General features: G+C 41.8%; 3 protein-coding genes and 1 pseudogene across 3 annotated transcripts; 2 read left to right on the top strand and 2 right to left on the bottom strand.

The window, feature by feature from the left end:
• Positions 1-379: 379 nt before the first annotated feature.
• LOC115112114 (G1/S-specific cyclin-E1) lies at positions 380-5,132 on the bottom strand. The gene is given in 13 exon segments (XM_029638928.2): positions 380-1,019; positions 1,181-1,338; positions 1,472-1,583; positions 1,811-1,945; positions 2,230-2,325; positions 2,425-2,571; positions 3,020-3,155; positions 3,550-3,671; positions 3,673-3,720; positions 3,941-4,000; positions 4,095-4,182; positions 4,385-4,432; positions 4,945-5,132. Coding segments are annotated over 12 exon segments (1,233 nt in total). The 5' UTR covers positions 4,399-4,432; positions 4,945-5,132; the 3' UTR covers positions 380-902.
• Positions 5,133-5,567: 435 nt separating this feature from the next.
• LOC135565351 (uncharacterized protein F13E9.13, mitochondrial-like) lies at positions 5,568-11,008 on the top strand (annotated as a pseudogene).
• On the bottom strand, positions 8,612-10,154 carry si:ch211-260e23.9 (uncharacterized protein LOC555795 homolog). The gene is made up of 3 exons (XM_029638932.2): positions 10,028-10,154; positions 9,688-9,823; positions 8,612-9,572 (listed from the first exon to the last, which is right to left on the bottom strand). Exons 1-3 carry the CDS (start codon positions 10,152-10,154, stop codon positions 9,344-9,346), a joined length of 492 nt encoding a protein of 163 aa, XP_029494792.2. The 3' UTR covers positions 8,612-9,343.
• Positions 11,009-11,930: 922 nt separating the features above from the next.
• Positions 11,931-24,704, top strand: LOC115112115 (protein C19orf12 homolog). The gene is made up of 3 exons (XM_029638930.2): positions 11,931-12,247; positions 12,905-13,078; positions 22,827-24,704. The coding sequence occupies exons 1-3, from the start codon at positions 12,136-12,138 to the stop codon at positions 23,090-23,092; spliced, it is 552 nt and encodes a 183-aa protein (XP_029494790.1). The 5' UTR covers positions 11,931-12,135; the 3' UTR covers positions 23,093-24,704.
• The last annotated feature ends 126 nt before the right edge of the window (positions 24,705-24,830 follow it).

Genomic DNA, 24,830 nt, shown 5'->3' on the forward strand with positions numbered 1-24,830 from the left:
AATAAACGGTTCTCTGCTACCACACAAGCTGTACCAGAGCACCAAGTCTAGGTTCAAAAGGCTTCTCAACTTCTACCCCCCAAGCCGTAAGACCCCTGAACAGCTAAGCAAATGGCTACCCAGACTAGTTGCATTGCCCTCCCCCTTTACACTGCTGCTACTGTTTATCATCTATGCATAGTCACTTTAAATATAGTACGTACATATTACCTGGACTAACTGGTGCCCCTGCACATTGACCCTGTACCGGCCTGGTAGAACCAGCCTGATCATAGAGTTCGCCAAGCTATTTCACACGCAGTAAAACAGAATAGTGAACACAGCAGTCAGGGTGTTTCAACCAGGCTACAATCCCTGGACAAGGCAAAGACCCACGACATTGTAAAACATAAAAGCTGTCTGCGACAGTGACTTTATTTAAAAAATAAGTAGCAGCATCTCATTTCAAAACAAATATCATACATTTTGGTAAAAACTCAAATGCAAGAGAGAAAGTTGCAGAGTTAATATCTTAAAATACAATCCATATTTTTGCTTCTGAAGCAGGCTGTTCCACTTGTCCATTTTGGCAGCAGAGCTACTGGTCCCCAAACCTGGCAGTATTATCTTTCTCAAAATGGCAAGCGTGAGCTACACACACACATTCATCCACTGTTCCATCAATCCAAGTCCACCTTCTTTAGCAGCACTCAGAGCCGGTGACAGCTCTGGGTTTTTGGCAGGTGGTCCAGCTTGGCAACATTCCAATTAAAAATTGTCAATCCCTCAAAAAAATGGCATTCACCTTAGCACAATAAACACCTGCACGCATGTAGAAAAAGCATTTGAGCACATGTTGGTGTAATGCCATGGATTTCTCCCAGTCCTACAATAGCTTGGTCCCCATACTAACCCAATGGAAATCAAGAGACGGTGCCCTCTGGTTTCTCGCTGCTAGGGGGCGGAGTGAGCACTCCGGACGGTATTGGGGAACTCTGGCTGCGATCTACATCCACTTGTGGGTAGGAGCATGCCTTCGCCTAAAGAAACCAACAGAACTCTCAATACAGGCTGCAACTCAGCTGTGTACCACTGAACACAAGAAACAAGCCGAGGGGGGGGGGGGGGGGATTATTCACTCTAAACAGCCTGATACAATGTCCACCATCGGCATAGAAAACCATACAAACGATGCCCTCACCATCCAGTCCAGATAGGCAGCATGGGTCTGGATGTTATGCATGTCATCTGCTGGGATTCCTTTGAAGGGCCTCAGGGCTGAGCTGCCAACTTCTCTGATGGACATGGCAAAGGGGACCATCCACCTCACACACGCCTCAACGTCTAACCACTTCAGAGCTGCACAGATCAAGACAAAAGGGGTCTGGTTAGGGCTAAAAACACCCATGGCAAGTCCACCGAACCAATACAACTCAGTGGTTGGATTGAAGACGTTGATTGACCTGAACAGCTTCAGAATGAAACTCCCTACCTGAGACTTTCTCCACCAGCTCCAGCGAGGAGAAATGGAACAGGGCAGAGGCAGCCAGCACTCCGTAGCAGAACTCCAGAGATTTCACATCCAACACACACAGGTCCAGGAGCTATAGAGAGAAAACAATATGAAAAGGAGATATCGGTGTTGTGCTCGTGTTTTCAGGCAACGAGCCATTCTGAGGAAATGTGAAAACATTTCCTTACAACACCATCGTGTATAAGCAAAAGCGGTGTAGTCTGTGAGGACATATTTTGCCTTGAGGTTCTTAGTATCTTACAACAAAATATACCTATGAATCACATGCAGTGGCGGGAAATCAGTTGTAACCTTTACCTCAGCAATCTGTACAAACGTGGTTTGTGGGTACTGTGGGATGAGAACCTCCTCGGACTCTTTCAGGTAGGCAATCTGCATGTAGATGTTTAGCCAGGACACAGATGTCAGGGGACTCAAACGCCACTTCAGCTCCTGAGGAAAAGGGGACACAGTAGGAAGAAGAGCCACATGATGATTTCATTCCACAGAGAAGAGTCCCCCAGCTCAGATAGTAGGAGACTCGGTACACATGGTTCTTCTATCAAGTTAAACAGGAACTACCATTAGTGACAGAGCATCATTAGGAACACATGTGGTCATGTTTTACCAGTAAATGGCTAAACGTTGATCACATCTCAACGAGCTTCAGACAACAATAAGGCTGTGTGACCCATCCGTACTGAGAAACACTGGGACGTAAAGCGTTTGAGGCATACCTTCATAATGATTAGCTCCATACATAAGATATCATCCTCAGTGCAGGCACCATCAGTAACATAGGCAAATTGATGCACCTTTGGAGGGTAGATTTCCTGAAAAGGAAAAGGGGTAGTGAACATGTAAAAAAATCTCACTGACATACAAAATGGAGAAAACGACTTAACAGGTTTGTAGAAGAGGCTTCTTCCTACCTCCATTTTGGCAGCTATAAACAGAGAAGAGATGCCGATGAGCTGTAGTGTTGACTTGAAAACATTGGTCTGCGTGGCCATGAACCTATCAAAGTAATCCTGAGCCAGGTAGAAGGTTTCTCTGTGTAGCTTGTACACCTCGCACACCTGAGAGAGAAAACAAGGTTGAGAACCCAAGGTGTAGGCAATGTCACAGAGTAGCTATGGAAGAGATGCCCCACATAAAAGCATTGATCATGGTTCTCTATACCATAGGTCTAACACGACCCAACTTTAAAGATCAATGCTGATTCAGAAGAATTGGGTTAAAGGCGGACGACATTTCGTTTTAATGCATTCAGTTGTGCCGCCGACGAGGCTTCCCCTTAGAATATGTTAGAGCTTAGCCAATACGCATCACCTGACAGCCATATCTTCTGTCTAGCCACAGTTGACTTAGATAAACTGGGGCCATACATCTATTGGTAAAACTAATACACTCACCACCTTAAGATAAACATGGATGACACTGATCAAGTAACATGAGGGTTTTGATCAAAGTAGTAGATACACTGTGGGAGACAAATTTAGGCGGTTGCTACAGAGAGCAACAAACCTCTATTAGCCAGTCCAGAAGAATAGCCCTCATCTTGGGTTGGAGGTGTGGGTGTTTGGCCATGATGTGGATGTCTCGAGAATACGTCTCGTCTTTCCTCAACAGATTGTTCCATACATCGTCCCTGCTTGCCCAGCTACAAAGAGAAACATCTATTTCAAATGTGTAATTATCAATCTAAAAAAAGGGGATCAACGAAGAACCCCTCAACTTGATTCAGAGTGCAAATAGAGCTGTGAGGTTTAGTATACAGGTACACATAATGAGTGTCAAGGAGGGAGCTGTTCTTATAGCAGCAGACTGTACTCTTAGAGAGACGATAGCAGTGAGACTACATGGTCTGTTACATTCAAATGAAACAGGTGAACACATTGGTTATCATAATGCTTGGCCTTGGACAGTGTAAGTGCAGAGCTTAAGGTAAAGAGGCCGTGCAATCTCCTAGTGAAACATGTCAAGTAACCACGCCTGCTCTTTAGCAGCGTCACTGCATCTTGCCCATGTTGTCCCAGGTACCAGAAGTGACTCACCATAGCACAGGAAGAGGGGAAGACCTGGTGGGGGTGACAAATATGTTTTTGAAGGTGTACCGAGCGGAAAAGCCAGTGGTATTCAAGGCAACTGGTTGATCGACTTCATTGTCAGGCGCAGGGGATCCGCCTGCACGGGCTTGTGAAAACCGACTCAGGATTCCAGCATACCTGCACAGGAGAGGGATAAGAAAAGAGAAGAAAGTCCAACGACCGATAAAAACAAAACAGCACGAAGAGGATTCCGAGACTGACACCGATAGCAACCGATTAAAACACAATTGTGTCATTTATTGAACAGTCCTGATTAACCTGTGTAGGTCACTGACTGGTGTGTGTTGCTAGCTAAAGCCAACAAGTGCATGGTCTGCAAGGGAACGCATGTAGTTACCGGAGTTCCACACTGTTTCTTTTTGATCATCTCTGCCACTTCATCTGGGTCTTGCAAATACTGAGGATTGAATAAGGAAAAATGTTCATTCTGATAAAACATATTAAAAAGACATAGCCAGGTAACCCATCTCGCCACAGTAGCAATAACTTACAATGGCAACGTCTGCTTTTCTTTTCCTGGACCTCACTGTAGTTTCCTTGGGCATCTCATGATCAATAGACTTGGATTCCACATTTGTCCTGAAATGACACAGTAAACATTGAATTCTAATATGCATCCTGCTGAAAATGCTAAGAAAATTGTTAGTTATTGCTCGCTAACTACCTAAGCCGCGGCTAGTTAGTTAGCAAGCCAGCTAATGTTACCTAGCATCAACTTTTTGTTCGTCACCTAGCTACATTGACTGACAAGATCAGGTCAAACTGCAAAACTGAAACTTACCCCTTTCTTAGCATTATAGCCCACGTGTATCACTCCAATATAGAGGACCTGCAAACATTAAACATTTTATTTGTTCAGATTTTTTTTAGGTAATAACACCACAACCCAACCCCCCACGTAAGACTCACAAAGCCAAGTCGTCAAAAGCTCTGGGCGGGGGCAAATGGAAGTGGGACAATGTTAAAGGACGACAAACCATATGAAATACTGCAACAATTGTCACAAAAACCACGAATACATCGACAGCAGATTCCACACTATCGCCTAAACCTAACAGTTTGACATACAGTCGATGGAAACTAGTTCATTTATTCTAAATGAGAGAGAAGCTGGACAGAAAATGGCCGAGACATCAAGTATGCCATTTTCCATTCACCCGCTCTAACAAGCTTTCTCACAACAAAAAAACGATCCATCCAATGTTGTCCACCGCCTATCAAATTCAGGATATTTACAATCGTATCACTTTTTTTCGAATCACGTTAAGGGAGTTTGATTGAAAAGTTGCAAGACTACTAGCTAACAAGAGATGTTTCAATTATTTGCCAGCTTAACATTACCTAAAAATATCCCCTGCGAAGAAGTCCACACTTGGCTGAAAGGATCAGACAAAATATAGCTACGGTTACGAGCTAGCTATTTCAATTACTGTTCGATTCGTGGCCTCTGTCATCAAAAGGGAGATGTGAACTTTGCTAGCTACTTGTTCTTCGCTAGTGCGGTGAGTTTTGCGCCTTGGCTTATAAACTGCTTGCTGTCTACAAATCATAAGGGGCGGTCCGAGCGGGTGATTTAAATGCTTGGCGCTGTTCAGTAATCATTCGCCGTTACATTTCAATGAACATTATTATTAGTCATTAATTGTTCAGAAGTGAAGAGTGAAATCACCTGAAATCGTATGTTGTGTGAGAAATGTACATTATAATGGTGTTCCAAATATTGCATATTTATCCGGCAAACGGAAGGCGTGGCTTGTGCGGGGGCGGTGCTTAGAATCCGGAACCACAAAGTACCGCGTGGCTAGGGAAGACGGATGTAAACAAAGACTGTGTCCTTCTCAAAAACCTGCAAATCCGGACGTTATGCTGATTTTTCCTGACATTTTTGAAAATGTTTCTCTGTCAAGCCGACAGAATGGACCTTCGCTGTCCATAATCCAAGAGGTATGTCATTATTTTAAAATCAAATTAATGCCGCGCAATTTGCTAAACGAGAATGGTGATGGCGCCCTGCACTAGTGCATTAGCTACGTTTAGTGGCTTCCTCTTGTCTACACTAATGATTTGTTGGAAAATAACAGTGCAGGTTTAGTAAAATACATTTTAAGCACCATCTTATGCTTTCATATATAATTCATACATGTGTGTTTTCTTATCAGAAGAGGAGGCTAAATCTGCACATGTGCCTTTTCTCAGTCATAACTGTTATTTTAATATGTTTCATGAGCCACACGAAGAAAACACTGGATTGGCTGACAATCACTCATAAATCTCGAAACCTGCATAAACGTATACTTTGACCAGGAACGTGATCAAGCTAGCAGCTATATGGGAACGAGTCTCATTGCAAAGCCACTGTGCCTCCACATTGCAACTGGTTTGAAACAATCACAGAAATGAAGTTTCTGAAACTCGTTGGACGTGCCAAATCTGTGGTTATTGGAATGATTAATGTTCAAGCCTTACCAGATAAAGATTATTGAGACGCATATGTCGTTTTTTACTCTCTTTTTGTTTTTAACTTTGATTTTTACGTTTTTCAGGCACACCTTTTGGAAGCATGGCCTCAAATTATTGAGGAAGCACGCCACGAATCTATCACAATGCAGGAATTGTAAGTATAAGCAAAGACAGAAGAACTCCTTACTTTTTGATGTTACTAATATTGTAGCCTATGTAAACCACAATAGTCATCCTCAAGGGTAACTGGAAATTAATTGTCTGTTGATCTTTTGAACAGGATGGGCTGATCATTGAGAACATGCATGACGTTCTGTACACATTCTCAATTGGACCAGAGGTGTGTGCCTCTATGACAGCAGTGTGTGCAGTGGTGAGGGGGATCTGTCCATCTCTGTTCAGATCCTGTCTGCAGCAAACAGCTCTTGATGTTGCACTGGCTTCAGGTTGATATAGCTGGCTTTGCTTATTACTGATTAATACATGCAGGCAAGAGTGTGTCAGGCTAGCCTGGAATTTTAGTTTAGTAGAAAGATCTGTATTAAGAGGTTGGGAAAATCAAATGTTTAGCTACCTATTTCGTTGTCTATTTCCAAGGTATGGATTTTATCAGGGCAGAGGGATATGTCTTCTCACATGTTGCTGATTGAAGGCCTTTTGAATGCATGTGTCGGAGTCCTTTTGCAATACGGCAAGCAAATAAAGGCTGAACATGTACAGATCTTCACTGATATAAAAAAGAAGCACAACAGGTGAGCAATCGTTCAAAAACATTCCAGTCAGACAACCCCACTGGCTAGCCTAATGTCCTGATATGGTATTTCAGAAGGTTTTCAACGTGCAAGTATTGCAGCTAATATTATCCGTACTGCAAGGAGATGAAAGGTACCATTTCTGACTTTTTTGTAGTAAGTGTAATTGGATGTTTTATGATTTGTGGGTTTGTGTTCCAAGCTCCCATGTCCTTACTTCAGATGTGAGCATAGTGGAGACGGCCAGAGCAACTGAGTTTTTTCCCTCTCTGACGGGGTCATTATCACTGGAACAGCCACAGGGGTTCAGGCAGATCCAGTGGAACTCAGAGGTGTGTCCTGTCTCTGAATGCTTTGACACATACAGACATGTATGTACGGTATGACACATACACACATGTATGGTATGACGCACAAACATACTGACACATACAGTAATATAAAAAGACCCCCAACTCGTTATAATGAATACCAAAAAAACAAATAAGGCATAGGCTATTACTGTGTAATCACTATTTTACCACTTGGATCAAAGGGCAGCCGACACTCACATACACACATACATTATATATCTGGGGCATAATGCTAGGTGTATCATTTTAGGAATGCTCAGCGTGCACCTTAGTACAAACAGTTTTCACATCTCTAGATAGTTTACTTTCCCTTTTTAATTTTCTCTCAAACATGCCTGTAGTCTTGGTTAATAAGGGAGTGCCCTTTTTCTAAATGTCATCCATTCTCCCTAACCATAACACACACCCTAACAAAAGTATGTTCAGTCACCTCACTCAATTCCATACCACTCCCACTGCATACGAGTCTATGGCATACTTCCTACATACTTCCTACATTTGAAAGGGCAGATAGTTCCTGGCGTTAGTTTTTCATGTAACCCAGAGGTTAAGCTTCCCTAAAGCCCATGGAGCCTCTGAGACTCGCTGCTGGCCTTGTAAAGAGCAGACTCGTCTGGGGAGAGGATGGTGGCCTCACAGTCCCCCCAGTCTGGATCATGCTGACCATGGGCACACAGCCCGGTCCTGCCCTTGCCTGCTTGGCTAATATAGACACCAACATCGTCTGCTATTTTTAAGCAAAGCCTACAGATGGCTGACTTAGACAGAAGGCTGTAAACACAGGCAGGCTCTGGCCAGACTGCCGCACAACCCTGCTGCCTAGTTCGGAGGTGCTCCTACAGTCTCCCAGTACGATTTCATTGGGCTGGCTCTGTTGTCAGATTGGTATATGGAGCTGCCAGAGTCTGGATTGATCTCTTTCCTCATGCGTTTTTCCCATATCATCTCTGAACATACTTTGACCATTTACTTATTAGAGATGATGCATGACACTTGCAATGCATTCCTGAATCTAACCATTTAGGTATTTGTTTCATATAAGCTCTTGCACAGCTTTCCAATATAATGAACTCAGTAAACTTAATGTAACATCTCAAAATATTTACTCAACAACCTTTTATTTTCTATTTGCAGATGTTGCAGAGTCTGTAAGACTCCTAGTTCTTATTGGCTCAGGAGTAACCCATGACAACGTGGAACAATACCTTGATTCTATTGCAATGACAATTGGCTCTCATTTCAAGAGGGGAAGCGTTTGGGCAGGAAAGCGTTAAGAAGTTCATGGGGAAGGTGCGTTTTCTTCGAAAATGAAATCCACTAAATGTGCTACTAAAATAATTTAATGCAGACCAATGAAATACATTTGGTGGTAATAATACATGTAATTACTGAAGTTGTCTCATGCTATTTAATAAAACACAAATAATACCCAAACAAAACAGACTTGTTTAACAATTTTTAACATTTAAATATACACCAAAATAGCAAAAAAAAATCTGAATATATTTACAAACAGGTCTTGTAGCAGTACAGCAAACATAAGAACACACTGGGAATAAATGTATGAAAACAAAGTGAATCACTCAGTACAAAACATACATTAGAAACAGTGTCCATCATTATTTGCTAATCCTTCCATATATTGTATTTGTTCCGAGGTCCAATTACTCAAGAGTGATGTTTTCTATCGTAACATATCATATACAAAATAGCTTTTCATAGCTATGAAACTTAACAACTTTTCCTTCAAGCAATATACCCACAACGTATCTAAATCTAAGGCACAAAAAATAATAGCAAAAAGTATACCATATCCAATAAAATTCACATTTGCAAGTGCTATAAACCTTTTGCATTTCATACACTAAATACAAGTTTATCAGAGCCATAAGACTTAACAGTAACAAGCCAGTTATAATACTTTTCACATGCGCACACACATCTACTCAAGGCTATTTCACTCTCAAACTGGGCTCAGCATGTTAATAACATACTCAGCAAAGGGGGGGGTTTCCTTGATCAGGGTAAAGAAATTGACACCGGTAATATGTCTACGGTCTGTATGTTAAGTGGCTTCAGACAGTGACGTTACTCAGTAGAGTTACTCAGTAGACTACCGTAGAGTTACTCAGTAGAGTTACTCAGTAGAGTACCGTGCGGCTACTCAGTAGACACTCAGTAGTTGTACAGGCGCTGGCAGGGTTGTTTGAAGTGACCAAAGCGTCTGTCAGAGGGGGAGAATCGCATCTTGGCAAGGTTCTGTCTCTGGAGAGCACTCCTGGTCAGCTCCTTGCACTCCATGTGAGTCCTGGCTCGCTGTATGGCAAGCAGTTGGACGTTGCATGGAAGCGGGCTGCCCCAGGCAGCTAACCTCCAGGACACGTGCTGTTTCACTGGCACAGGCCTGCAGGGAGGGGGGGAAGGTCAGAATACGTGTAAAATGTGGCGCTCCTTTCTCTAGGATAATGGTTGTGTTATCACACTGACTAAGTAGATGGATCCCCTGGATGAAAACTGACCTGGGAGAAGCATCCTCTTCATCTGAGTCTTCCTCATCACTGGTCTGGTGTCTGATCTGGTATACAGACATACTGGGATGCTCAATCAGCAGGTTCTCCAAAGGGTCTTCCTCAGGTGGGGTCAAGGAGTTGTTCTCTGGAAACAGACCACAAATGTACTAAACCGAGACCAAAGAGGAAAAACACTAGTGAGACCTCTAATAGTGACCATTAGATCTACTATCCAAATAACTACAATTCTACCATTTACAAAAAAAAGTAACCGCAGACAACAATGCCCATACCAGTTTAACAACTAACTTGTGATTTCAACTTTCAGGGAGCATAATTATCGGCTTACCTTGAATGTTGATAATGACCCATCCTCCCTCCTCAAACTCAATGAGCTCCTCATAGGTTTCATTGTCATCTGTGGAAAAATCATCATCTGTGCTACCAAGGAAATGGGCAAATATCTTTCCAATCATTGTGTATATGTTTTGCCTCCCTTGGCCCTCTTATTGCAGTCTGCAAAGAAAATGAGTTAACATAGTGTTACAATATGTCAACCCCATAAGGTAAACAATTGCATAACAGATGCACTTATTGCTAAACTGATCGTGGTAAAACATTGCATCAAATGCAAGAAAACAGCACAACCTGAAATGGCATGTGTAGTTTAATGGCATGTGTAGTTTAATATCCACATTGACAGAAAATAGATCAGAAACTATTCCCGGGAAGCAGACTCTGAACAACACCTTACATTATGACCTTTAGTTTTTAACATTGGGTCCTGGGTTAATGACCCTGCCAGCACAGCAGAATGAGGAACAGCATTCCCCTTGGAAGCTATCTGCAGACTGGAGGACATGGTATCCTTTCCGACCAGCAATCTAATTTCAAGACAGAATCTGAATCTTAAGATATGTTCTGAATAAACTAATGTAGTGAATATGAAGCCAATTGGCCAAACTATGGTGAAAACAGCTGGTTTGTAAAAAAATAAATAAATATATATATATATACATTTTAGTGTATATCATTTGATTCAAAGGGCTTACATTTCTAGTCAAATAGGCCTATTAAAAACATAATCAGGTATAAACAGTATGTGTATGTCGTTCAGGCTTGATGTGTCATAGACTAGACAGAATAACACAACGTCCACTTTTAGACCTTGGGCTGTCCAGACAGCCATGGTCTTTGAATGCCTTGGTGTACTTGTCAACCTATATTGTCAATAAACAGCTACACCCCAGACTGCCAGCAAGGGAAGATCCAATGGTGCCCAGACAGAATTAACTCATAAGGTGCTATATGTATTGCATATCTTTTCTGGTGTGCCATCAAAAAGTCCGTAAGTCAGAAGTTGTAAGACAATCCTTACATTAGACCCTATTCAAGATATATACATGTGTGATAGAAACTATTAAATCATGAGAAAAAAACATAGGAGAGTAGTTTGGGTGGACTTGATATGGCATTAATTGCGTTTAGACTTCTTCAATAAATAAGTCAATAATTAAGAACTGCATTTACTATATGTAATTCACTGACAATCAAACAAAAAAACCTACATACAAAATTACACATGACATGATTACAATTACATGGTAGTCTACCAAACTAAAAAGTTGGTTTAATAGGACACTTTGGGAATGTAGAAATCAATACAAACACCCAATGGATAGATAAATTAGTAGGCTAAAGAAAAGTGTCTAGACAACACATTAACAAAGGCTGCTACACGGATACAACCTCTCGCACAATGTTGAAGGCTACGATGTATTTTGTTTCTTACCTGACAAGTGTATATTTAACGGGCGGTGGCCGACGGCTAGCTCGAAACTATAACTGATCTGTAATTGTTTTGATACAGACTTGTTTATGAACACCAACTGCTTCCCTTTGCTTTGGTGGGTGGTAAACAAAAATCCCAACTCGAAGGCGGAGCTTCAGTTGGTTGCGCACTTACTAACCTTTGCCATCATATTTTGGCAACTAGCTGTCAATTTAACAAAAGTGTCCTTCTTTGAAACATACCTAGATACATGGTTTCAACCTATGTCCAATCTTTCAAATAGTCTAGGCGTGTGGTCTATAATAACAAGTCAAAATACATAAGAGTGGAAGATTTTTTTTTTTTGTACAGCTGTCTGCAGTCCGCCACAGTGGTCGTCTTCGTTTTGCATGGCCCGGTGCCCCGTAAGGGCGGAGTTGGTTATTTTAGATTATTTCATTGATTCTTAAGAGGAGTCTCCACCAACCTTGAACACTGGGCCTTGCAAAACGAGCCCCAACAATATGACGAAAAGGGGGGAATTGTATCAATTACTTTTCGTGCAACTTTGTTGCAAATATTTGTCGCGTAAACGACTTTTATGCCAGGTTGCCCTACTGAGACCTATTCATTTGGCTGTGTGTTGTTTTGTGCTTCTAACAAACCACAGCGAATCGTTTTAACAGATGTGGGCTTGTTCTAAACGAATGTCCCGTCATTCACCGCGGTCCTATTTGTTTTTTACCAACGCTCATTATACACAAACAGTTACACATCATCGAAGTGCGAGATCTGACGGTAGGGATTCACCACCAATGTTTACTTTAGGCTATTTTCATGTAGGACAACGTGAGAGTCCGTCCTGTGTATTGGGGACAACTATGTCGTTATGTAAAGGTTATTGCCGCACTTTTAACGGAGAGAGAAAGCTGATGGCCACACGATGACACACACTAACAATATGTCGTCTTAACGCCATTATAAAAGGCCTACATATCAGAAGTGAAGTAGAATTATTGTTATCTGCGGTCGTTATTATTGTGGTTATAACATAAATCCGAGGGAAGCATGTCGAATATCTTGTGTGAGAAGTTTTTGACTCATGGCAATGGTCTGCATTAAGTCATCCGTTATTTTCCCAGTTTCTGTATGCTAAATATGATAACTGAATTGATTACAATAATATAGTTGCCTGGTTTCGTTAACATTTGGAGTGAAAAAGGCCTATACCATTCATGAACAATAGTTTATTTTACTTTCGGTATAGGCTACTCTCAGCAGTGTAAATGCAGTTCATTACCAGAAGATGGCATACTCCTAGTCTTAAGGGCATTTCACAGAAGCCAAGTCATACATCTCTTCCAGTGTAGTGGCTATTTTTACTCGTATACTAGAGACAGATGAGTTGGCTTGGTTGCATGTTGATCTTCAGTGTCCCTCTTGCCATAACACCAGGGAGAGAAGCTACAATGGCTCCACGTATGGATGATGTCATGCAACTATGCTGTGACCTGTCTGCAAATCAGCAGATAAAAGCAGCAGTGAAGAATTCTGGGAAAGGATCAGCAGTGGCAGGAGGGACTGCATTTTTAGGAGGTCTTCTAGGTGGTCCCCCAGGGATTGCTGTTGGTAAGGATCCTATCAATTAAGTAACTATAATTATAATTGTCTGCATTTCCATACTTCAACCAGAAGGTGGAGCCATATCCTTTCTCAAACCAATTGTATTGAGTGCAGCTATGAGATGTTCAGTGTATATGCAGTAGGCCTATAAAGTATGGCATTTAGGGTAGAATAATTCTCAGCCAATGTTGTGTTATGATTGGTGAGGTAGATTTGGATAAATATGGGTGTTTATTTTTATTTAAGGCAGCAGCCACTCTTCCTAGGGTCCAGCCAAATTTAACTCTCCTTCCAGACTCACATTAAGCATCTCCAATCCAAAATTCAATCTAGAATCGGCTTCCTATATCGCAACAAAGCATCCTTCACTCATGCTGCCAAACATACCCTCGTAAAACTGACCATCCTACCGATCCTCGACTTCGGTGATGACATCTATAAAATAGCCTCCAACACTCTACTCAACAAACTGGATGCAGTCTATCACAGTGCCATCCGTTTTGTCACCAAAGCCCCATACACTACCCACCATTGCGACCTGTACGCTCTCGTTGGTTGGCACTCGCTTCATACTCGTCGCCAAATCCACTGACTACAGGTTATCTACAAGTCTGCTAGGTAAAGCCCCGCCTTATCTCAGCTCACTGGTCACCATAGCAGCACCCACTCGTAGCACGCGCTCCAGCAGATATATCTCACTGGTCACCCCCAAAGCCAATTCCTCCTTTGGTTGTCTTTCCTTCCAGTTCTCTGCTGCCCATGACTGGAACGAATGAAGCTGGAGACACATCTCCCTCACTAGCTTTAAGCACCAGCTGTCAGAGCAGCTTACAGATCACTGCACCTGTACATAGCCCATCTGTAAACAGCCCATCTATCTACCTACCTCATCCCCACACTGGTATTTATTTATTTTGCTCCTTTGCACCCCAGTATCTCTACCTGCACATTCATCTTCTGCCAATCTACCATTCCAGTGTTTAATTGCTATAATGTAATTACTTTGCCACCATGGCCTATTTATTTCCTTAACTTACCTCATTTGCACTCACTGTATATAGACTTTTTGTTTTCTTTTGTTCTACTGTATTATTGACTGTATGTTTTGTTTATTCCATGTGTAACTCTGTGTTGTTGTATGTGTCGAATTGCTACGCTTTATCTTGGCCAGGTCGCAGTTGTAAATGAGAACTTGTTCTCAACTAGCCTACCTGGTTAAATAAAGCTTAAATAAAATAAAAGGCAGTTATACATTTAAAAAACATTACAATACATTCATAACCGATTTCACAACATATTAAGTGTGTGCCCTCAGGCTTCTACTCTACTACCACATATCTATAACACAAAATGCATGTGTACATGTGTGTATAGTGCATATATTATTGTGTGTTTGTATGCATGTGTCTATGTTTCCTTGCTGTTCCATAAGGTGTATTTTATCTGTTTTTTAAATCTAATTTTACTGCTGGCATGAGTTACTTGATGTGGAATAGAGTTCCATGTAATCATGGCACTATGTAGTACTGTGCGCCTTCAATAGTCTGTTCTGTACTGCATGGGTGTCTGAGCTGTGTGCCAGTAGTTGAAACAGACAGCTCGGTAAATCATCAAATCAAATTGTATTAGTCACATTCACCTTACAGTGAAATGCTTACTTACGAGTCCCTAGCCAACAATGCAGTTTAAAAAAATATGGATAAGAAATAAAAGTAACAAGTAATTAAAGAGCAGCAGTAAAATAACAATATCGAGACTATATACAGGGGGGTACCAGTACAAGATCAATGTGCGCTAAGTTGAGGTAGTATGTACATGTAGGTAGAGTTATTTAGCGAGCAGTTGCCATACCAGGCAGTGATGCAACCAGTCAGGATGCTCTCCATGGTGCAGCTGTAGAACCTTTTGAGGATCTGAGGACCCATACCAAGTCTTTTCAGTCTCCTAAGAGGGAATAGATTTTGTCGTGCCCTCTTCACGACTGTCTTGGTGTGCTTGGACCATGTTAGTTTGTTGGTGATGTGGACACCAAGGAACTTGAAGCTCTCAACCTGCTTCACTGCAGCCCCGTCGATGAGAATTGGAGCGTGCTCGGTCCTCTTTTTCCTGTAGTCCACAATCATGTCAATACCTCTCACAAATACAAGTAGTGATGAAGCCAATCTCTCCTCCACTTTGAGCCAGGAGAGATTGACTATGTTAGCTCTCTGTGTGTGTGCAGCTATGAGATTTTCAGGGTATATGCAGTCTGCTTATAAAGTATAGCATTCGGGTAGAAATGTTCTGTGCATCCAAGGGACAGCTGTGCTGCCCTGTTCTGAGCCAATTAAAATGTTCCATCTTTTTAAAAAGTCCCTCTTTGTGGCAGCTGACCGCACGACTGAACAGTAGTCCAGGTGCGACAACTTGGGCCTGTAGGATCTGCTGTGTTGATAGTGCTGTTAAGAATGCAGAGCAGCGCTTTATTATAGACAGACTTCTCCCCATCCTAGCTACTGTAGTATCAATATGTTTTGACCATGACCGTTTGCAATCCAGGGTTATTCCAAGCAGTTTAGTCTCCGCAACTTGCTCAATTTCCACGTTATTCATTACAAGATTTAGTGTAGGTTTAGGGTTTAGTGAATGATTTGTCCGAAATACAATACTTTTCGTTTTTTTAAATATTTCGGACTAACCTATTCCTTGCCACCAATTCTGAAACTAATGGCAGCTCTTTGTTAAAGTGTTGCTGTCATTTCAGTCGCTGTGGTAGCTGACGTGTATAGTGTTGAGGCATCCGCATTCATAGACACACTGGCTTTACTCAATGCCCTGGGGAATTCCTGTTTCTACCAGGATTTTGTTGGAGTGGCTTCTATTGTAGAACACCCTCTATGTTCTGTTAGACAGGTAACTCTTTTTTTAATTTTATTTTTTTAGAGGGTGGATCAGCTTAATATTGCGGAAAGAATGTTGCTTCCAATGTAATTGTCTGCATCATTTCCAATCCCCCATATTTTTTGGGTAAATATATATATCCATACACGCATGCATACATATATACATACACATACCTATATAGACATACATACTTTTTTAAAGAATATACTTTTATTATTATTCCCTGCAAACCCTACCGCCGATCCCCCCAATTGGAGTAAACGAATAAACACTTCTGCTTCGACCTTCAATTTATACATCTTATACACATTTTACAGAAACAGTCTACTTTACAATAGTTCTCTCTTGTTTGTTCTTAGTCCTTCCTCTTCTATTTGTAACTATATATTTCACAAAAGTTCCGAACCTATATACATTTTACAGATCCCGTATGCTTTACATTGTTTATCTTGTTATTAGTCTCACCCTTCAGCTCCATTCAACCCCTCCCATCTATATCTCAATATCATCCATTTCGGATTTCTATTTGCCATATATTTTTCAACTGTGCTGTGATGCTTCACAAAATAATTGAACCTTCCTATTCTCATAGATTCTACAGATTGTAAATAAAAAATAAACATTTTTGCTAAAATAATAATTATATTATTGATTGATTGACTATGGCTTTTCAAATCACCCAGTATTGCTATCTGTAGCGTTAGTTCTAGGCAAATGTTGCAATTCTTCAGTCATTCCTGGATATGTGACCAAAAACGAGCTACATATGGACAATACGAAAATAAATGATCTAATGACTCTGCCTCCTCACAGCAGAATCTGCAGAGCTGGGAAGATTGTATCCCCCATATATATAACATTCTATTAGTTGCAAGAATTTTGTATAGTAATTTATATTGAAAAATTTGAAGTTTTGAATCCGGCCTTGTTTTGCATATTAATTCAGAAACCATGTGCCATGGAATGGGTACATCGAAAATCTCTTCCCAACTATTTTGCCATTTATATGGCACAGCTGTCAGTTTTTTGGTCCTTAAATGAAATTGGTATATGTTTTTATTTATCACACTTTTCTTTAACCATTTATGTTCTGTAATACATGGCCGACATACAAGTTCCTTACTTTTTCCCCCTTCTACTTGCCTCTTCCATTTTTGTGGTAATGCTGCAATTAATTGGTTGTAATTTGGGGTCGCGCAATACTGAATTAACACTTATTTTAACTTAAAATAATACATCAATAAAATCAATTTAGCCTCAAATAAAATGAAACATGTTCAATTTGGTTTAAATAATGCAAAAACAAAGTGTTGGAGAAGAAAGTAAAAGTGCAATATGTGCCATGTAAAAAAAGCTAACGTTTAAGTTCCTTGCTCAGAACATGAGAACATATGAAAGCTGTTGGTTCCTTTTAACAGGAGTCTTCAATATTCCCAGGTAAGAAGTTTTAGGTTGTAGTTATTATAGGACATATAGGACAATTTCTCTCTATACGATTTGTATTTCACTGACAATTGGATGTTCTCATAGGCACTTTAGTATTGCCAGTGTAACAGTATAGCTTCTGTCCCTCTCCTCGCCCCTACCTGGGCTCGAACCAGGAACACATCGACAACAGCCACCCTCGAAGTAGCGTTACCCATCACTCCACAAAAGCCGCGGTCCTTGCAGAGCAAGGGGAACAACCACTCCATGTCTCAGAGTGAGTGACGTTTGAAACGCTATTAGCGCGCACCCCGCTAACGAGCTAGCCGTTTCACACCGGTTACACCAGCGTAATCTCTGGAGTTGATAGGCTTGTAGTCAGAAACAGCTCAATGCTTGAAGAACAGCGACGAGCTGCTGGCAAAACGCACAAAAGTGCTGTTTGAATGAATGCTTACGAGCCTGCTGGTGCCTACCATCGCTCAGTCAGATTGCTCTATCAAATCATAGACTTAATTATAACATAGTCCCACACAGAAATACGATCCGTAGGTCATTAATATGGTAGAATCCGGAAACTATCATCTCGAAAACAAGACGTTTATTCTTTCAGTGAAATACGGAACCGTTCCGTATTTTATCTAACGGGTGGCATCCATAAGTCTAAATATTCCTGTTACATTGCACAACCTTCAATGTTATGTCATAATTACGTAAAATTCTATCAAATTAGGCGGCCCAAACTGTTGCATATATACTGACTCTACGTGCAATGAACGCAAGAGAAGTGACACTATTTCACCTGGTTAATATTGCCTGCTAACCTGGATTTATTTTAGCAAAATATGCAGGTTTTAAAATATATACTTCTGTGTATTGATTTTAAGAAAGGCATTGATGTTTATGGTTAGGTTCACATTGGAGCAACGACGGTCCTTTTTTGCGAATATGCACCTCATCGATTATATGCAACACAGGACACGCTAGATAAACTAGTAATATCATCAACCATTTTTATTTCACCTTTATTTGACCAGGTAGGCTAGTTGAGAACAAGTTCTCATTTGCAACTGCGACCTGGCCAAGATAAAGCATAGCAGTGTGAACAGACAACACAGAGTTACACATGGAGTAAACAATTAACAAGTCAATAACACAATAGAAAAAAAGGGGCAGTCTATATACAATGTGTGCAAAAGGCATGAGGAGGTAGGCGAATAATACAATTTTGCAGATTAACACTGGAGTGATAAATGATCAGATGGTCATGTACAGGTAGAGATATTGGTGTGCAAAAGAGCAGAAAAGTAAATAAATAAAAAACAGTATAAAAACAGTATGGGAATGAGGTAGGTGAAAATGGGTGGGCTATTTACCAATAGACTATGTACAGCTGCAGCGATCGGTTAGCTGCTCGGATAGCTGATGTTTGAAGTTGGTGAGGGAGATAAAAGTCTCCAACTTCAGTGATTTTTGCAGTTCGTTCCAGTCACAGTCAGCAGAGTACTGGAACGAAAGGCGGCCAAATGAGGTGTTGGCTTTAGGGATGATCAGTGAGATACACCTGCTGGAGCGTGTGCTACGGATGGGTGTTGCGGAGCTGCTCTTCCTCCCGGGGAAGGACTGCCCGTTCCATGATCTCGCCATCACGGTTGACAACTCCATTGTGTCCTCCTCCCAGAGCGCTAAGAACCTTGGCGTGATCCTGGACAACACCCTGTCGTTCTCAAATAACATCAAGGCGGTGGCCCGTTCCTGTAGGTTCATGCTCTACAACATCCGCAGAGTACGACCCTGCCTCACACAGGAAGCGGCGCAGGTCCTAATCCAGGCACTTGTCATCTCCCGTCTGGATTACTGCAACTCGCTGTTGGCTGGGCTCCCTGCCTGTGCCATTAAACCCCTACAACTCATCCAGAACGCCGCAGCCCGTCTGGTGTTCAACCTTCCCAAGTTCTCTCCACGTCACCCCGCTCCTCCGCTCTCCACTGGCTTCCAGTTGAAGCTCGCATCCGCTACAAGACCATGGTGCTTGCCTACGGAGCTGTGAGGGGAACGGCACCTCAGTACCTCCAGGCTCTGATCAGGCCCTACACCCAAACAAGGGCACTGCGTTCATCCACCTCTGGCCTGCTCGCCTCCCTACCACTGAGGAAGTACAGTTCCCGCTCAGCCCAGTCAAAACTGTTCGCTGCTCTGGCCCCCAATGGTGGAACAAACTCCCTCACGACGCCAGGACAGCGGAGTCAATCACCACCTTCCGGAGACACCTGAAACCCCACCTCTTTAAGGAATACCTAGGATAGGATAAAGTAATCCTTCTCCCCCCTTAAAAGACCTAGATGCACTATTGTAAAGTGGCTGTTCCACTGGATGTCATAAGGTGAAAGCACCAATTTGTAAGTCGCTCTGGATAAGAGCGTCTGCTAAATGACTTAAATGTAATGTAAATGTTGCCATAAGTGGGTCTGGCCTATCATGGACTTGTAGATGACCTGGAGCCAGTGGGTCTGGCGACGAATATGTAGGAGGGCCAGCCGACTAGAGCATACAAGTCGCAGTGGTGGGTGGTATAAGGTGCTTTGGTGACAAAACGGATGGCACTATGATAGACTGCATCCAGTTTGCTGAGTAGAGTGTTGGAAGCCATTTTGTAGATGACATCGCCGAAATCGAGGATCGGTAGGATAGTCAGTTTTACTAGGGTAAGCTTGGCGGCGTGAGTGAAGGAGGCTTTGTTGCGGAATAGAAAGCCGACTCTTGATTTGATTTTCGATTGCAGATGTTTGATGTGAGTCTGGAAGGAGAGTTTGCAGTCTAGCCAGACACCTAGGTACTTATAGATGTCCACATATTCAAGGTCGGAACCATCCAGGGTGGTGATGCTAGTCGGGCATGCGGGTGCAGGCAGCGATCGGTTGAAAAGCATGCATTTGGTTTTACTCGCGTTTAAGAGCAGTTGGAGGCCACGGAAGGAGTGCTGTATGGCATTGAAGCTCGTTTGGAGGTTAGATAGCACAGTGTCCAATGACGGGCCGAAAGTATATAGAATGGTGTCGTCTGCGTAGAGGTGGATCAGGGAATCGCCCGCAGCAAGAGCAACATCATTGATATATACAGGGAAAAGAGTCGGCCCGAGAATTGAACCCTGTGGCACCCCCATAGAGACTGCCAGAGGACCGGACAGCATGCCCTCCGATTTGACACACTGAACTCTGTCTGCAAAGTAATTGGTGAACCAGGCAAGGCAGTCATCCGAAAAACCGAGGCTATTGAGTCTGCCGATAAGAATATGGTGATTGACAGAGTCGAAAGCCTTGGCGAGGTCGATGAAGACGGCTGCACAGTACTGTCTTTTATCAATGGCGGTTATGATATCGTTTAGTGCCTTGAGTGTGGCTGAGGTGCACCCGTGACCGGCTCGGAAACCAGATTGCACAGCGGAGAAGGTACGGTGGGATTCGAGATGGTCAGTGACCTGTTTGTTGACTTGGCTTTCGAAGACCTTAGATAGGCAGGGCAGGATGGATATAGGTCTATAGCAGTTTGGGTCCAGGGTGTCTCCCCCTTTGAAGAGGGGGATGACTACGGCAGCTTTCCAATCCTTGGGGATCTCAGACGATATGAAAGAGAGGTTGAACAGGCTGGTAATAGGGGTTGCGACAATGTCGGCAGATAGTTTCAGAAATAGAGGGTCCAGATTGTCAAGCCCAGCTGATTTGTACGGGTCCAGGTTTTGCAGCTCTTTCAGAACATCTGCTATCTGGATTTGGGTAAAGGAGAACCTGGAGAGGCTTGGGCGAGGAGCTGCGGGGGGGGTTGGCCGAGGTTGGAGTAGCCAGGCGGAAGGCATGGCCAGCCGTTGAGAAGTGCCATGTGTAGTTAACTAGTGATTATGATTGATTGATTGTTTTTTATAAGATAAGTTTAATGCTAGCTCACAACTTACCTTGGCTTCTTACTGCATTCGCGTAACAGGCAGTCTCCTTGTGAGGCAGGTGGTTAGAACGTTGGACTAGTTAACCGTAAGGTTGCAAGATTGAATCCCCGAGCTGACAAGGTAAAAATCTGTTCCTTCTGCCCCTGAACAAGGCAGTTAACCCACCGTTCCTAGGCCGCCATTTAAAATAAGAATGATTTCTTAACTGACTTGCCTAGATAAATAAAGGTGTAAAAAAATAAATAATAATCAGTGTCCAAAAATACCAATTTCCGATTGTTATGAAAACTTGAAATCGGCCCTAATTAATTGGCCATTCCTATTAATCGGTCGACCTCTAATGTGTAGTGTCAGCATTTGTTGCTGGCATGTCATGCCTAAGTTTGCTAATCTTGCCAAAGAAAAAATCATTAAAGCAGTTGGCATTATCAGATGGTTTTATGATGGACTGATTCAATCTGATTCAATGAATGATGGAGCGGGGTTTGCCTTTTTGCCTGAAATTTCATTTAAGGTTCTCCAAAGCTTTTTACTATCATTTTTTGTAATTTATCTTTGTTTTATAGTGTAGTTTCTTCTTCTTTTCTATTGAGTTTAGTCAGATGATTTCTCAATTTGCAGTACATTTGCCAATTGGTTGTACAGCCAGACATATTTGCAATCTTTTTGGCCTCATCCCTCTCAACTATAACATTTTTTTCAATTCCTCATCAATCCATGGGGATTTAACATTTTTACAGTAATTTTCCTAATGGGTGAATGCTTATTATTAACTGGGATAAGCAATTTCATAAATGTGTCAAGTGCAGCGTCTGGTTGTTTGTCATTACACACCACGTACCAACAAATATTCTTCACATCAACAACCTAGGAATCACTACAAAACATATTGTATGACCTCTTACACACTATATTAGGCCCAGCCTTTGGAACTATGCCTGCTATATTGTGATCACTACAGCCGATGGATTTGGATACTGCTTTCAAGCTCATTTCTGCAGCATTAGTAAAGATTTAATAAATACATGTTGATGATTTCATTTCTGTACTGTTTGTAGCTAGGTTGACTTACAACCTGAACCAGGTTGCAGGCACTTGTTACAATTTGAAGCTTTCTCTTGAGTGGGCAGCCTAATGAAATCCAGTCAATATTTAAATCACCTAGAAAGTATACCTCTCTAAAGATATCACATACATAATCAAGCATTTCACACGTTATCCAGATACTGACTGTTAGCACTTGATGGTCTTTAGCAGCTTCCCACCAGAATGGGCTTTATGTGAGGCAGATGAACCTGTAGCCATATTACTTCAACAGTATTTCACATGAGATCCTCTCTAAGCTTTACAGGAATGTGGTTCTGAATATAAACAGCCACACCTCCACCATTGGTATTTCTGTCTTCTCTGTAGATCTTAAAACCATGAGTGTTTAACCATCTGTGGGCTGCAGCTCTTCTCCCCTCTTGATCTTCTAACACAGATCTCGTTTGTGTGGCTCTTTAGGTGGTGCAGTAGGTGGCCTGTTGGGATGGTGGATGACCAGTGAACAGTTCAGACCTCTCCCTCAGATCATCATGGAGCTGCCTCCCCACCAGCAGCAGAGGCTCTATGCTGATATCATGGCCGTTTTGGGCTCACTGGACTGGACAGACCTGGCCCAGCTGACCGCTCTGGTCATAGGGAATGCTACTCTCCAGCAGCAGGTTACTGCTGCCCTACTCAGTTATATCACAAAGGAACTGAGAGCAGAGGTGAGATATGGGGACTGATCTACACAGACGGAATATCTGGAGGAACTTAGAACACACATTTGCTGCCTTTTGAAAGAAACAACTTTTTGTACTCATTCAACTCCAGCTTATTTTTGGAGACTGAAATAACCTTCACTGGAAGAGGCCTTATGGAGTTAATACATTGAGGCTCATGTCAGACCTGTCATGTCACCCAATATCTGATCATATTCTTTGATAAAGCACTTAATGGGCAATTCCACCACTTTTTCACGTGATTTTCATTATCTCCAGACCAATACCAGTGTCTACATATGTGAAAATATGAAGTTAAAAGTTCTACCCAATGACATCATCCAAAGTTAGAACATATTTAAAAACAGTGATTTTCAAACACTTTGAGACTCGCAGTGACGTGAGGAGCAAGAAAATACCCTCTGGCTAGAAACTTTTTTTGAAAATCACGGTTTTGTTACTTTTACTCCTAGCCTGTTATGTCATAGAGAAGCATTTTTTTTATGACCTTTCTTATCTTTTTAACCACAGATCATAAAAACACGCTGGTTTTACATACTGCATGTAAGACACTGGTATGGCACTGGAGATAATGAATGTGAGGTGGAAAAGTGGTGGAATTGCCCTTTAATGTACACATTTGTTTGGTTTTAGATGAGAATGTTTTACCTCTGAATGTAGCGGTATGATTGAATCTTCTCTTGTATGAACAGTCCAGCAGTTAATCAATATGGTGCACTTTATTTGTACTGTAGGGCATCATTTGTTGCCAATATTCTGCACTGAAATGACATTTATTTGCAACAAAGACAATGACAAAATAACCCTGATCACTCCTCTTGTAAGTGTGCCTGGGATCTCAAGCGACTCATGTGTTGTGAACATGGTAAGAGATGAGTACTTCTGAGAAACCGGCCTTGATACTTCTGGCGCATAATGGTGATAAGTCCCACCTAGTCCTAGAATGAACTAATTGGGAAAATCTTGGACACTTTTTGTAATGCTCTGTACTGAAGTGTTTATATGAAAATCATGATAAATTAAGTAAAGGTCAAAGATGACTTGTATGATCACCACAAACTTTTAGTATGACATCATTAAGCCAGAAAACATGTTGTTTCAGTGAATCCACTGACAGTTTCGTAAAGGGAAATTCAACCACTTAACACGTTATTTGGAAGAAAAGGAAGACAATGCTACGCAATGTAATCTCGCCTGGACAGATGCATGCACGTAACAGAATGGTATCTCATCTGACGCAATTACGCAGTATTTTTGTTCTGGCTTTCTGAAATGGTACGCAATGTGACATAGTTCCTCTTTTTCAATGTTTCAAATGTAGACTTTTGAATAATACTAGAATCTTAAGGTATCAAAGCACTTTTTGAAGTATGTGCAAAGGTTGTTTGTTATGATGCCTCTGTGCATTTTTCTTTCCTAGACGTTTCCTTGTTCCTTCTTTGCAAGCAAATGTAGTCATGGAGGTTGTCATAACATCATACAGAGAAAGATATGAAATTTCTCCTCGAGATTAATAATCTAAGAAGTTATGTCATTCGTTTCTGAGAGATGGTTGTTAGTCTTGTAGGAGTGGCTTACTAATAAACAGTTTAATCGCAGCTTTTTCAAATTCCAATGGTTTGAAGTCTCACGATATCATATTACATCACCACTTTATTGGTAGTCTGGGATGTGAGAGCAGTCTTACATCTTCGTTGAAAAACCTTTTAGACAGTAGACAATTTAAACTGATTTTGTTTGA

The sequence above is a fragment of the Oncorhynchus nerka genome, linkage group LG27 (assembly GCF_034236695.1).
Source record: "Oncorhynchus nerka isolate Pitt River linkage group LG27, Oner_Uvic_2.0, whole genome shotgun sequence".
Lineage (NCBI taxonomy): Eukaryota > Metazoa > Chordata > Actinopteri > Salmoniformes > Salmonidae > Oncorhynchus > Oncorhynchus nerka.

What these genes read in the sequence shown, in the direction of transcription:
- si:ch211-260e23.9 (XM_029638932.2), bottom strand. Translation starts at nt 10,154, where the DNA reads ATGATTGGAAAGATATTTGCCCATTTCCTTGGTAGCACAGATGATGAT. An exon ending in GGTCATTATCAACATTCAAG is followed by an intron (nt 9,824 to 10,027) that starts GTAAGCCGATAA and finishes GTCTGTTTCCAG; the next exon opens with AGAACAACTCCTTGACCCCA. An exon ending in GAAGAGGATGCTTCTCCCAG is followed by an intron (nt 9,573 to 9,687) that starts GTCAGTTTTCAT and finishes CCCTCCCTGCAG; the next exon opens with GCCTGTGCCAGTGAAACAGC.
- LOC115112115 (XM_029638930.2), top strand. Translation starts at nt 12,136, where the DNA reads ATGTGGGCTTGTTCTAAACGAATGTCCCGTCATTCACCGCGGTCCTAT. An exon ending in TCGAAGTGCGAGATCTGACG is followed by an intron (nt 12,248 to 12,904) that starts GTAGGGATTCAC and finishes CCATAACACCAG; the next exon opens with GGAGAGAAGCTACAATGGCT. An exon ending in TCCCCCAGGGATTGCTGTTG is followed by an intron (nt 13,079 to 22,826) that starts GTAAGGATCCTA and finishes GTGGCTCTTTAG; the next exon opens with GTGGTGCAGTAGGTGGCCTG.